Source organism: Pelodiscus sinensis, chromosome 4, assembly GCF_052426305.1.
Source record: "Pelodiscus sinensis isolate ZL-2025 chromosome 4, ASM5242630v1, whole genome shotgun sequence".
In the NCBI taxonomy this organism is placed as follows: domain Eukaryota; kingdom Metazoa; phylum Chordata; order Testudines; family Trionychidae; genus Pelodiscus; species Pelodiscus sinensis.
In genome coordinates, this window is record NC_143055.1 from 103,453,635 (window position 1) to 103,467,734 (window position 14,100).

General features: G+C 40.3%; 1 protein-coding gene across 3 annotated transcripts in view; it reads left to right on the forward strand.

Annotated features, from left to right (window-relative positions):
• LOC102456831 (N-heparan sulfate sulfotransferase 4) overlaps positions 1–14,100 on the forward strand; it is a 259,856-nt gene that overhangs the window by 162,514 nt on the left and 83,242 nt on the right. For all 3 annotated transcript variants that reach the window (XM_075929806.2, XM_014580495.4, XM_006112754.5), the window contains exons 6-7: positions 9,636–9,821; positions 12,497–12,625. In XM_075929806.2, the coding sequence (XP_075785921.2) occupies positions 9,636–9,821; positions 12,497–12,625 (315 nt within the window). The remainder of the gene's footprint in view (positions 1–9,635; positions 9,822–12,496; positions 12,626–14,100) is intronic.

Sequence of the window (14,100 nt, forward strand, 5' to 3'; positions counted from 1 at the left end):
CATAATCAACAGTGGACCAAATAGATGAAAAATCTTTAGTGAACAGATTTAAAATGCTACTGTGCCATGAAAACCCTGGGGTTCCAAAAATATATTGTGCATCAGATACTTGAAAATAAATTATTTATCTTAAAATACATGTGCTAAATTGGTACATGGGCAAATTCTTGAGGAATTTGTTATTTTGAAATTAGGAAGTTACCTTGTTGACTAGAACTTTGCATACAAGTATAAACATTAACAACAGTGCACAGGGCTAAGTCAAGATGAAGGAAAGGTTTGCCTCTTTTGGCTCGAGTATAGCAATATTTAGGATGCTAAAGTGCATCACGACACTGGTACTGTATTATAAGGCGTACCATTCTCTTTAGTAGGAAACACCACTTGTAGCAGAAGCATTCTAGAGAACAGTCACCATTTACCAAGCCAGAGTCCAAAAGTATCTAGTTTACCTAATTAGTTTACAAGGTCACACATACCAATGCTTTTATCACTTGTGAAAAGAACTAGTAATGCCAGTCCATAAAAGACACTGTAATGTGCAATAAAAGTCTGTGAAAAATCATTGATCCTTAGATGACTTTCAAAGTTCAATGTATAACTCCAGATTTCTTTTAAAGAAACAAGTATCAGGCATTTCCTTTGGTCCAGTTTTTCTGATACTGAATAGAAAGTCTATTGAATTCAGTATCTGCAAAAGAATAGGGAAGAATACGTATAGCACTTTCCTTCATCAATATATTTCTTGCTTTCCACCTACTTTATTTGTTTACCTTATGTATCTATACATTGATTTATTACAGGTTGAACCTCTGTAACCCAGACTTCTCTAGTTTGGCCATTTGGGTAATCATCTGGGTACTCTGGGGTGGAGCACTCATGGTAGAAAAACCCATGGGCTGGGGCCAAGATCATTGCTGGACTAGGGAAAACAGTGCCCTGGTACCAGTGGTGGGAGCAGTGGTACCTCAACAACTAGAACAAGGGAGCTATAGTGCCCCAAGGGGTCAGCAGCTGGGAGTAGAGCCAGCCACTGGCCAGAAGCACAGGGACTAGTGTTGATCTCCTCTGGTCTGGCAAATTTTCTGGTGGAGAACTGATCAGGTGCCAAGGGTGCAGGACCACAGAGCTTCAACTTTTTATTCACTTGGTAAAGCTATTTTTTCTTTAAATTTTAACTATAGCCATTGACAAAACTATTTCTGTGAATTTCCCCAGCATTTGTCAGTCCTACAAAATATTGATAGCAGTCTTTATCCCCTATCCCCATTCATTCTTTCTCTCCTAGGTTCTAGTAATGATCCTTTTCTACTGTGCAGCACCTGAGGATTCTTCTGTGGCTTCAGCTTATTGTGATTTAAACTAAGATGAGACTATTCCACTGAGTCATAAGAAACTTACGAAAGCAGATAACTAGCTCTGGAATCCTGCCTCCATTATAAGAGAATGTGACACAGTTCTTTGTATCTCATAAAGTGTTTTAAATGTCTCAAACATTGGCATTGGGAATCTTGAGTACACAAAGACTGGACCTTATAGCAAGGTAGTTTGGTAGGGTGATATAGAAGCCAATAATTAACCAATTTTGTTTCATGTTCCATGGGGACAAAAATCTCTGAAACACAATCTATTCAATATTCTATTCAGGACACCAAATTGAGCAGAACTCTCACTGTCAGAACCAAGAATGTAAAGTTCAGGCTGCCCATACAAACTGAACTCTGCCCTCTTTCAGCAATGCTCCAGTATACCCTGTCAACCTTTACTTTACTAGTCCCATGTTTGTTGAAATATGTGGGCTTTTTTGTCTCCTTTTACAACTGTCTTCCTCACCTACAGGTTGCCAACTAACACTGCTAACGGACTTTTTTTTTAAGGTTGCCAACACCATCTTTTCTTTGAGGAATGCTTCAATATGCACATAGTCACACAAGCCTTTGGCATTATCAGATTTGGGAGGTTCTGGTTTTGGTGAACACCAACACACTTAGCCAACTCCCCAGAAAGGTTATACTTCATGTGTACAACTTAAGAAATACTTCACGGTGTTTTAAAATATTTACTCAGAATACCATCTCACCTTTCCTTGACCACCATTAAAGCATTAGAATCCTCTTGTCTTCCTTCTTACTGGCTATGTCTACACTGGCATGATTTTCCGGAAATGCTTTTAACGGAAAAGTTTTCTGTTAAAAGCATTTTTGGAAAAGAGCGTCTAGATTGGCAGGACGCTTTTCTGCAAAAGCACTTTTTGCGGAAAAGCGTCCGTGGCCAATCTAGACGCGCTTTTCCGCAAAAAAGCCCTGATTGCCATTTTCGCGATCGGGGCTTTTTTGCGGAAAACAACTCTCTGCTGTCTCCACTGGCCCTTTTGTGCAAAAGTTTTTCAGAAAAAGACTTTTGCCCTAACGGGAGTAGCATAGTATTTCCACAAAAGCACTGACAATCTTACGTGAGATCGTCAGTGCTTTTGCGGAAATTCAAGCGGCCAGTCTAGACAGCTGGCAAGTTTTTCCTCAAAAGCAGATGATTTTGCAGAAAAACTTGCCAGTCTAGACACAGCCACTATGACAATAGCCTTGATAATAAAAGGCCTATGCGCTGTTGTGATTATAACCTACACCATTATAACCTTTTTGAGGGGGCCTGTGAACTGGGAGCCCATCAGCAAAATGACCACAAATGTGAATCACTAATGATACACCCGCATACTTGGTTTCTTATTAATTTTTGTAATAATTCATGAAAGATTTGATAATTAGCGACGTACCCTTTTATTTAGTGGTACTTCTGCCAATCCTTGCTTTCAACAATTTCCTCAAAATTAGATTTGCATTAATTTGTACTCACATGCAAAGTTGTCTTAAATGGCTGATGCTTGGATTTCATATGTTTGAGTGTCGAGCGAGACTGACAAGAGAAATAGAGGTAAACAGAGATTATCATAAGGGCTGGACATCTGTTGTTGGGTATTTATCCTTTGATTCAGATTTCCATAAAGTAAGAGTCCCTTCTGTCTTCTGAACAGATTTCAATCTGTCATCTTTCAAAAGTTCTATCATGTGCAATTGAGGTATTGGCTTGTCAGTGACTTAATGGGGACTTCAGACAAGTGGCTTCAGCATTAAAAGGGTGAATCAGAAATCTGATTTGAGGTTTTTCTGCTGCAAATTTTGGAATCTTTCCTCAGAACTGTCCATAAGCTCTTTAATCACACTCATATATCTAGTTGTGCTCCCCTTTAGGGATTCTGCTCCTTTTTTTTTTTTAAACTTGGCTTGAAATTGTGACAGTGAGGGAAAGCACGTCAGCTCTCTCTCAAGCATTTGTCTATGAAACAGTGACAATTTGTTCATGAAAGCAAATATGCTTTGCACTAGATCAGACAGCAAGCTGAATGTGAGTCTACCTTTAGTTTATCAAAATGCAGGATGAACCCGGGATCAGTAAGCTCAGGGTATATTTTGAGTTTCTCCTCCATAAACAGTTTTACTGGTTCCATCAGCTCAAAAACCATTAAAAAAGGAAATAACTTTAAACCTTGGGAGCTATCAAACTGCTCAGTGAAATGGTTAATTGGCAGGGAAGTTGTCTTAATTCAGTTCTTCAATTAAATTTTGAACTTGTATGTGATTGAGCACATTTCAGTGAATGAAATTCACAAAACCTGTTGTGCGCATTGTGATGTGATCAGATTTGAAACTTTCAGATACCAGTTGCTCCCAATGTAAAGGGAAATCATGTCTTACTCATCTACTAAAGTTCTTTGAGGAGGTCAACATGCATGTAGACAAGGTGATCCAGTGGATATAGTATACTTAGATTTCCAGAAAGCCTTTGACAAGGTCCCTCACCAAAGGCTCTGAAGTAAAGTAAGTTGTCATGGGATAAGAGGGAAGATCTTCTCATGGCTTGATAACTGGCAGGAAACAAAGGGTAGGAATAAATGGCCAGTTTTCAAAATGGAGAGAGGTATCTAGTGGTGTCCCCTAAGGGTCTGTACTGGGACCAATCCTGTTAAACATATTTATAAATGATCTGGAGGAAGGGATAAACAGTGAGGTAGAAAATTTACAGATGATTCTAAACTGCTCAAGATAGTTAAGAACAAAGCAGACTGTGAAGAGCTTCAAAAGGATCTCACAAAATTAGGACCCTGGGCAACAAAATGGCAAATTACATGTAATGTTTATAAATGCAAAATAATGCACATTAGAAAAAATAATCCCAACTACACATACAAATGATGGGGACTAAATTAGTTGTTATCACTCGAGAGAGATCTTGTTGTCATTGTGAATAGTTCTCTGAAAACATCCACTCAATGTGCAGCAGTAGTCAAAAAAGCAAACAGAACATTAGGAATAATTTAAAAGGGGGTAATGATGACAGAGAATATTTTATTGCCTCTATATAAATCCATGGTACTCCCATTTCTGGAATACTGAATACAGATGTGGTTGCCTCATCTTAAAAAAAAAGATATACTGTATTGATATTGGGAAAGGTTCAGAAATGGGCAACAAAAATGATTAGGGGTTTGGAAAAGGTGCCATATGAAGAGAGATTAAAAAGGCTGGGAATGTTCAGCTTAGAAAAGAGGAGACTATTGGGGGATATGATAGAGGTCTGAAAAGTCATGACAGGTATGGAGAGAGTGAATAAGGAAAAGTTATTTACTTGTTCCCATAATATAAGAACTAGGAGTCACCCAATGAAGTTAAAGGCAGAAGACTTAAAACAAACAAAAGGAAGTTTTTCTACACACAGCACACAGTGAACCCATAAAACTCCTTGCCAGAGGATGTTGTGAAGACCAGGACTTTAACGGGGTCCCAAAAAGAACTAGATAAATTCATGGAGGTGAGCTCCATCAATGGCTATTAACCAGGATGGGTCAGGGTGGTGTCCCTAGCCTCTTTCAGAGGCTGGAAATGGATGACAGGAGAGTGATCACTTGATTACCTGTTCTGTTTTCTCCCTCTGAGACATCTGGCATTGGCCACTGTTGGAAGACAGGATATTGGGTTCAATGGACCCTTGATCTGACCAAGTATGGCTCTTATATTCTTGTGTTCTTATGCAAGTATAATATAGTGAAATGTCCAATATTCAAAAAACCTCTCCTCAGATTTACTACTCTGTTTGCAAATTCTCACATAGGTAGAACCTCATCCATTCCAACGGCAGTGAGCTTCTGGAAAAGCATGTTGTTTTTCACAACAATCAACATCAATGCCTCTTTTAGATCTCATGCACAAGTTCTGTGCTTTACTGATATGATATTGAGGAGGTCTCACTTTATAAATACAGTTGTCGGACACTCTGCGCACAAATACCAATAACTGATGGTTTATCCTGTACATTGCATGAGTCATCCAAAGCAGTGCACAAGTCCACTGCTGAAATTGCAAGTGCAGTTACAATTCGATATCACTGTTCAGGTTGGAGATTCTGTGCTTTGTGGTGTGGTTGTGATAGCTGCAGGGTGGTCATTTTCTTTTGTAGATTTTCATTCTCTGGTAACAGGATTGAAATCACCCCAGGGAGGCACGTTTCTTTAAATTCGCCTTCAAATGGGCTTTTTTGCACAGGCTGTGTACCAGGCCACATAATGGGAGGCTAATAGTACAGTCTGTAAACAACTGGCAAATCTGGTGAAGAACTGGGATTCTACATCTGTTTTTTCAAAGTTTTCCATTTAAAGGCCTAGAGTTCAGAGTGTTGTGGGAATTCTTGACGCATATGTACCTGGCTTAAAATGAAATGATGATTCTAAATTTGAAGATTTGAACTGAAAGATACATGTCTGGCAAAAAAGGCACATGGCCTTACCATTACACTCATCAAAACAGTACTGATTCTTCCACTCCCGTTGGAAGCCTCAATTTTTATTTGTGTTTTTTCTTTTTTGTTTGTACTTGCCTTCCATCGTTAGATGGTGTACGAAAAAAATAACAAAAATTTCCACAGCAACATGAACAGTGTTTTCACTCCCGTTTCTGAGTCCAAACTGAGTAATATGCTTACTGCGAGCAGTCACATAATGTTACAGGCATGATATGACGTAACAGCTATGGAAGCTAGTCACTCTGTATTTGTGCAAAGATTCAAGGAATTGCATATTAACTTCTGAAAAACTACATGCCCCTCTTGAGCCACTGGTTGGCCACCACTGAACTCTCTATATAGCTTCATATCTTCTAACACAGTGGATCCTTGATCTAGATTATTTACTAAATATCTGAGACTATGTCTACACTACAGGTTTTTTTTTAAGTGGCTTTTTTTGAAAAAAATTCACCTGCGTCTAAACTGCCACCATGTTCTTTCAAAATTAAATAGAAAGAACACAGCAGTTTTTTCACAGCAGTAAACCTGCTTTTACAAGGAAGAACTCCTTTTTTCGAAAGAACTCTTTCGAAAAAAGGCTTTCTTGACTGCAAGCAGGCCTTTTTTGAAAGAGAGCATCCAGATTGCCTGGATGCTCTCTTTAAAAAAGTGGATAGTTTTTTCAAAAAAAGTTGTGGCTGTCTAGACAATCTGTTTCGAAAGAAGTGGGTAGTCTAGACGTACCCTGAGAGTTTTTCTGCCTGCCTGTCTGTCCATTCAAGAATGCCTCTTATATAGTAAGAGCTAGGACCACCAAATTCAGTACAGGCAGTCCCCGAGTTACGCGGATCCGACTTACGTCGGATCCGCAGTTATGAACGGGGCACTTCCTCTCCCTGGTCTCGAGCAGACCAGGGAGAGGAAGCAAAGCGGCGGCGGAACGCAGGGCCAGCTGACAGCCCAGATGCGTCTGGGCTGTCAGCTGGCCGCGCGCTCCGCTCTGCACCCCCCCCCCCCTCCGTCTGCAGACAAGGGGGAGGGGGAGCAGAGCGGAGCAGAGCAGAGCGGCGGAACGCACAGCCAGCTGACAGCCCAGACGTGTCTGGGCTGTCAGCTGGCCGCGCGTTCTGCCGCTCTGCTCCGCTCCGCTCTGCTCCCCCTCCCCCTGGTCTGCAGTGGGGGGGGGGGGGAGCAGAGTGGAGCACGCGGCCAGCTGACAGCCCAGATGCGTCTGGGCTTTCAGCTGGCCGCGCGTTCTGCCGCTCTGCTCTGCTCTGCTCCCCCTCCCCCTGGTCTGCAGACCTGGGGGACGGGGAACAGAGCAGAGCAAAGCCGCGGAACCCGAGGGCAGCAGGATAGCCACGGCGCGTCTGGGCTGTCCCGCTGCCCCCGTGCTCCGCGGCTTTGCTCCAGACGCCTGTGGTACAGCAGCTGGGGCGCTGCCGGTTGGTCCCGTAGCGCCGTTCTGGGTGCCACTGGACCAACCCAGCAGCATCCCAGCTACTCTGCCCCAGGTGTCCCCTAGTCAGCAGCTGCTGAAAATGACCAGTGGCTGACTACAGGAAGCCCCTGCCCCAGGCTTCCTGGAATCAGCCGCTGATCAGTTTCAGCAGCAGCTGACTTGGGGATGCCTGGGGTTCTTAAGTTGAATCTGTATGTAAGTCAGAACTGGCGTCCAGATTCAGCCACTGTTGAAACTGATCAGTTTCAGCAGCGGCTGAATCTGGACGCCAGTTCCAACTTACATACAGATTCAACTTAAGAACAAACCTACAGTCCCTATCTTGTACGTAACCCGGGGACTGCCTGTATACAGCTTCCACTTATCATAAGCTATTGGCCTTGCTTTCTGGCAAGCTCTTCTTCTGGCAAAAGAATGTGTTATCATAGGGTACCAATATAAATAATGCTTAACCTTTGAAGTTTTTAGACTGTATTCAGCAGCACACAGTAATTGTTTTTCTATGCTGTACTGTGTGCCTTTTAGATTATGAATTCTTCAGGTAAAGGATTTCATAACTTCAATTTGTAGTAAAGTGCCATGTACCATATTTTACTATATAAATAATAAATGTACTGAATAAGTAATAAACTTGGGGGGAAAGTGAGGCATGTATGGGAAAGAGGTAAAATTGATGGATGATCCATATAACCAGGGATCCAAAGAAGGGGATGGTTTTAGGGCTAACTTTCTAAAAATATGACTTCTTTGTGATGCCACGGATTTCAACAGATCTGGGCCAGAATTGCTTAATTGAAAAGTTCACTATCAACGTTCAGTTTTGGTTCTGGAGTCAATACAGTATATCAGGGGTATGTGCTGGAGCTACATTTTGTAAATAGCTACAACAAACATTCTACTAGCAATGGAAATATCCCTCTGTTTTTTGTAATATGAAATATAAACAAACAAAGGTCATTGTCATGTCAACATGTTTCTCTTTGTTTATTGATCCAAGACAGCTTGAAATGTGACTAATTAAAACGGCATCATTTCCCAGGCCTTTGAGAATTAAAAATCCAACCAGATGTATTCATAATACACAGGCAGTCAAATATCTTCCAAGTAATGGCAGCTCAATATTATCCAATGGGATTATTTCCTCCCTTCCATATTTATCTAATGGTAAGGCCAATTACAGTAAAAGCTCTGTTACCTGGCATGTTGTGGGAATGGAGAGTGCAGGTTAATTAAATATTTTGGTTAACTGAGAGGTATACTTTACCACTAGGATACCAATTTTTAAAAAATTATTAATGAATACAATAAAATGAATAGGGTATACAATAGTACATGGGAGTTTACCAATCCAGTAGTGGAACTTCTCTACAGAGGGGGTAGTTTCTTGAAGCATTTAGATCTATAGAGATAAAATGTTCTATATAATAGGTTATCTGATGACACTACATATCAAGAGTACTCCCCGATCACTAGAAATACACTCAACACTAAAACTATATGGAGCATAATTTAATTGTCCCATAATTCAGAAGGCTCTTCAGAATCTTGCAGTGTCTTAGGTCATCATTATCAAAATCAGTTATCATTGTAGATGTAGAAGGTGTAGGAGCTTGGGCTGAATCTGTAATAATCCAATGACACACCCTGGAAGCTGCTTTTTTTTAAAAAAATCCCCGATTTCAGCTTCTTACTTCTCTTTTTTGTCTCTGTTGCCTCAAAGTAGAGTGCAAGTGGGGTATGTCTGCACTGTAGAGCAAAAGTCAAGTTAAGATACCCAACTTCAGCTACATCAATTGCATAGCTGAAGTTGAAATAGCTTAATTTGGCTTTTGGCACTGTCTACACAGCAGGTGGTCGAAGGAAGAACATTTTTCCTTTAACTTCTCTTACTCCTCGTGAAATGAGGGTTACAGGAGTCAGAGTAAGAAGTCCTCCATCTTGACACTATTTCAAAATAATGGGTTGCTGTGTAGACGTGCAATTTGTTATTTTGAAACAAAGGCAGTTATTCCAAAATAACACTGCTGTGTAGATGTACCCTTGCTAAAGCAGTATCTTACTCCTGGTTACTAGATTAAAGATTTGCATTGGGAGATATCAGAAATGACAGTCAATTGAGCTTTCTGATTAAGTGCCAGATAACAGAGCTTTTACTGTATTTTCCACCTTCTCTCTCTTATTTTAGTGTAAGTGTTGCACATACAAAATGCACACACATACATGAGTGTCCAAGAGCAACATTTTCTTTAAAGCTCCTGGTTGGTAGAATATGAATAAACTTGGCATCATTAGGTATTATGCATGTATATGCAAATGTATGGCTTCTTCTGTTTTGTTTCAGGAACATGGTATTCCAACCGACATGGGCTATGCAGTGGCTCCGCACCACTCTGGGGTCTACCCTGTGCATGTCCAGCTTTATGAGGCCTGGAAGAAAGTCTGGGGTATCCAAGTCACAAGCACAGAAGAGTATCCACATCTAAAACCTGCACGGTACAGACGGGGCTTCATCCACAATGGCATCATGGTACACTGCATTTCCATTACTTCAAAACAGGACTAAAACATCTTTTGATTTACAAAGGCATCAAGTTTTATAATGGGTGTTGAAATCCTTCAAGATGGCAGATTTGTAAGGATGCCAAAACAGTTTTTTCCAGTGTACAACTAGTTTCCATAAAAAATAATAGCAAAGAGGGTGGTTATTTTTTGTTATGTTTTGGTTCTGGCACTTTACAATGTAAAGATCAGAAATAAAATGTATTGGTAGATTACTAATCCTGGATTGCAATTAGGTACCTTTGCAGTTTAGTAAAATGCCCTAGACCAATGTCTAAGGGTCTAACTTGCCACAATGTATAAAAGGGCTGGGACCCTCCAAAATGGAAGACGAACAAAAGTCCTCCAGACTGCAGGATACTTTGGCTGGGCAGGGTTACCTATTGAACTCTCAGGCCACAGTGTCTGGAGTTACACTTATGACAGGCTATGTATTGGGGAGGAGGAACTATTTTCTACATCTTCCCATCAAAAGGAAATGCATAAAAATCAGGATAACATGATTGTAGGAATCACTTGGCCCATCACTACAATAGACAGCTGCTTTTAGAGTAGTGCAAAACAGCTGATGAACCACCAGATAAAACACTGTCCTGCAGTTCACAGGAAAAATACAGAATCATGTTCAATGAAGATGGTAAAGAGAATTTAGGGATGTTGAAGGTAATTGCACAAATTATGCAAGTTCCAATTAACTTCAACAAAAGCCATGAATGTGTATTTTAGGGCAGAATTATATCTTAATATATTTAGCAAAATTAAGAACATTGAACCAAGTATCGGGGTAGAGTCTAACTAGTTTTAGCATAGGACTCAACTAAGCAAAGCACTTAAATCTGTCAAGGTTTTTGCTCAATAGGAACCCTAAATTGTTTTTGTTCCTTTGCACACAATACAAAAGAAAGCACAGACCATGATCTGGCAAAAAAAAGAAAACATAAGCCAAAACTGAATAATGTCTTTACAAGTCCTGAACAGTATGACAAGCCTTAGGCTGTGTCTACACTGCACCTCTTTTCCGGAAAAGGCATGCAGATTAGACACTTTGGAATAGGCAAATCCGGGGGGAATTAAATATCCCCCACGGTATTTGCATTAACATGGCTGCCGCTTTTTTCCGGCTTGGGGATAAGCCGGAGAAAAGCGCCCGTCTAGACGTGATTCTCCGGAAAATAAACCCTTTTCCGGAGGATCTTTTATTCCTACTTTCAAGTAGGAATAAAAGATCCTCCGGAAAAGGGTTTATTTTCCGGAGAATCACGTCTAGACTGGCGCTTTTCTCCGGCTTATCCCCAAGCCGGAAAAAATACTTGAAAGTAGGAATAAAAGATCCTCCGGAAAAGGGTTTATTTTCCGGAGAATCACGTCTAGTCTGGCGCTTTTCTCCAGCTTATCCTGAATCCGGAAAAAAGCGGCAGCCATGTTAATGCAAATACCGCAGGGGATATTTAAATCCCCCGTGGATTTTGCTATTCCAAAGTGTCTAATCTGCATCCCTTTTCTGGAAAAGGGGTGCAGTGTAGACACAGCCCTAGTGTTTTTCTTTAGAGCTCTGATGTACTTGTGATTAAAGAGTTAATGAAATAGCTCTAAGTGAGGTGTGTTTTTTTTCCATGTGTTAGTTTTCAGAATCCTGACACACAATCTCTTGATTTATGATTGTATGTAGAGCTGACCTCGGGATATACTCATTCAACAGTCCTATCAGCCCTGTACATATTTCACTAGTGGGGTCTAATTTGATTTTCAGGGCAAAGGAAAGAATGAACAAGTTCTTTTTGGGTCTGTAACCTAGAATACCAATTGTATGCTATATCTCACCAGCAAGATTAATAGTCTAAGATAGTGAAGACAACTGAGAAGTGCTATTTGTCTTTGAACTAACTAACCTTGCAAAAAGAAGAGAAAGTTTTTCTTTCTTTCTTTCTTTCTTTCTTTCTTTCTTTCTTTCTTTCTTTCTTTCTTTCTTTCTTTCTTTCTTTCTTTCTTTCTTTCTTTCTTTCACAAATCCCTAAAAACAAACCCCAAATTCTGATCTGGAATAAAGGCTTTGGAACACCTGTGGGCTGCAGCCTCTCAACTGGCAGCTGGAAGTCTCAACTTCTGCATAATTATGCTTATTTACAATAAGATGTCAGCCGCAAAAATAAAGTAATTTATATGGCCGTGTCTAAACTGCAGGGTTTTTTTTAAAAAAAGTAGCCTTTTTTCAAAAAAACTTCACCTGCGTCTAGATTACAGCCGCGTTCTTTCGAAATTAAATCAAAAGAATGTGGCTTTTCTTTCGATGGCAGTACTCCTCATTTCACGAGGAAGAACGCCTTTTTTCGAAACTGCTCTTTTGAAAAAAGGCGTTCTTGAATGCAAACAGGGCTTTTTCGAAAGAGAGCATCCAGACTGCCTGGGTGCTTTCTTTCGAAAAGGTGGCTCACTTTTTTGAGAGAAGAAGTTGCAGTCTAGATGCTCTTTTTCAAAAGAAGTTTTTTTGAAAGTATCTTTCGAAAAAGCCTCTTTCAAAAGAGGCTTGCAGTCTAGACATAGCCTAAGTGAACTTTTCAGAACAGAGACTCAGAAGAGGTTTTGGGGGTGGGGTTTGCAGATATAAGGTCGTGATTCTATAGCATTTTTCCTCTTTGTTCTCAGGTACTTCCTCGACAAACCTGTGGTCTTTTCACCCACACAATTTTCTACAAGGAGTATCCTGGGGGTCCTCAAGAATTGGACAAAAGCATCCGAGGAGGTGAACTCTTCCTCACCATCCTCCTGAATCCCGTATGTACCTTGTCTGCTATCCTCTGCGATGTATCTTGGCTGTCATTATTGGAGATGAATGGGAGGGAATAACTAATGTTTTGTTCTTAATCAGTTCCCATAAATCAAATATTTTTCCTCAGAAGCGGTGAGCCTATAAAAAATTTGTAAAAATAAGGGAGAGCCCAGGTGATACAAGTGTTTTTTTCCCAAACAATTGTATTTTCGGAAACAAGTGGGTGGGTTTTTTTTCAAATTTTCCAACCTGAGTGCATGGCCTATAGAGACAAGGGATCACTGAATAGAGTAAAGGAGGCAAAGGGAAAACAACAGAGATGGAGAAAAAGCTGCTAAAGATTGGATAAGCTAACCTTCTGATACCAGCCAATGAAACCCCCACTCCACGCAGCATATTGTCTGCTCTGTGTGGGGAGTTAAACATGAACACAGGTACATGAAGAAAATATAAAAATGGAAGCAAGTGTGCCCTAGCATTGTGGGAGGGGACACAGAACAGAGGTATTGTCATCAATCCATCACAATGAGGCTGCTGGATAATGTTGAGTGAAAATGATATTATAATTACAGTACAGAATATTCCTGTTTTCATTTTGGTCAGGCAGTAACAGGTCATTTTTCTGACCCTTTTTTTTAATGTAGTTTATAAAGAATACTGGTTGGCCTAGTTGAAAGTGTCACTGTTACTCATTTCTGACTTTACTTCTGTTGACTAATAAAGCTGTACCAAACTATTCCAATAAACCTTCATTAATACACAATATCATTATCAGTTCATATTGCTCTACTTACTAAGAATTAAGGATGCAAAAATGTGTTAATTCAACCATTGTCCTTTGGTTTTGGAAACTCTGTCATAGAGAAGCAGTGGCCCAGCCCATGCCACTTCCTGCAGCTCCTGTTGGCTAAAAACAGTGAACCAATGGGAGCTGCAATGCCAATGGGTAAGCAAACAAACCAAAGTGGCCAGTTAGCAGCTTTCTCAGAGTGAGTACCCGGACCACTTTGAGAAACACTGAGAGTCATCTTCTGCTCTGAATTACACCCTATTCAATCCTGTCAGTTTCTCTCAAGTTGAAAAAGTAAAACTTTGAACCTATTATAACTTCCTTAATTTTCTTCCCTGATCCAGAATATGTGATGGGTCCCACCAGAATTCATTTCAAAGCATAAATACATAGTTCCATATACACTACCCCATTATTCTCCCTTGGTAGTGGCCAGAATGAGGTTCCTCTCAGTAGTGGAATCTCTATTACTTAAATAACTATCTACAATGACTCAAAGATCTCCTTCTTGAGATAATTTAGACCCTATGACTTTATATGTATAATTGGAATTATGTTTTCCAATGTGCATCACTATGCATTTATCAACAAACTTCTTTTGTCCAGAAGGTTTTTTCAGTCCGTGATAAACCCTCTGCTAGCTCACAGATCACTCAAGGCCAAATCCAAAATCCATGGAATTTCATGGGA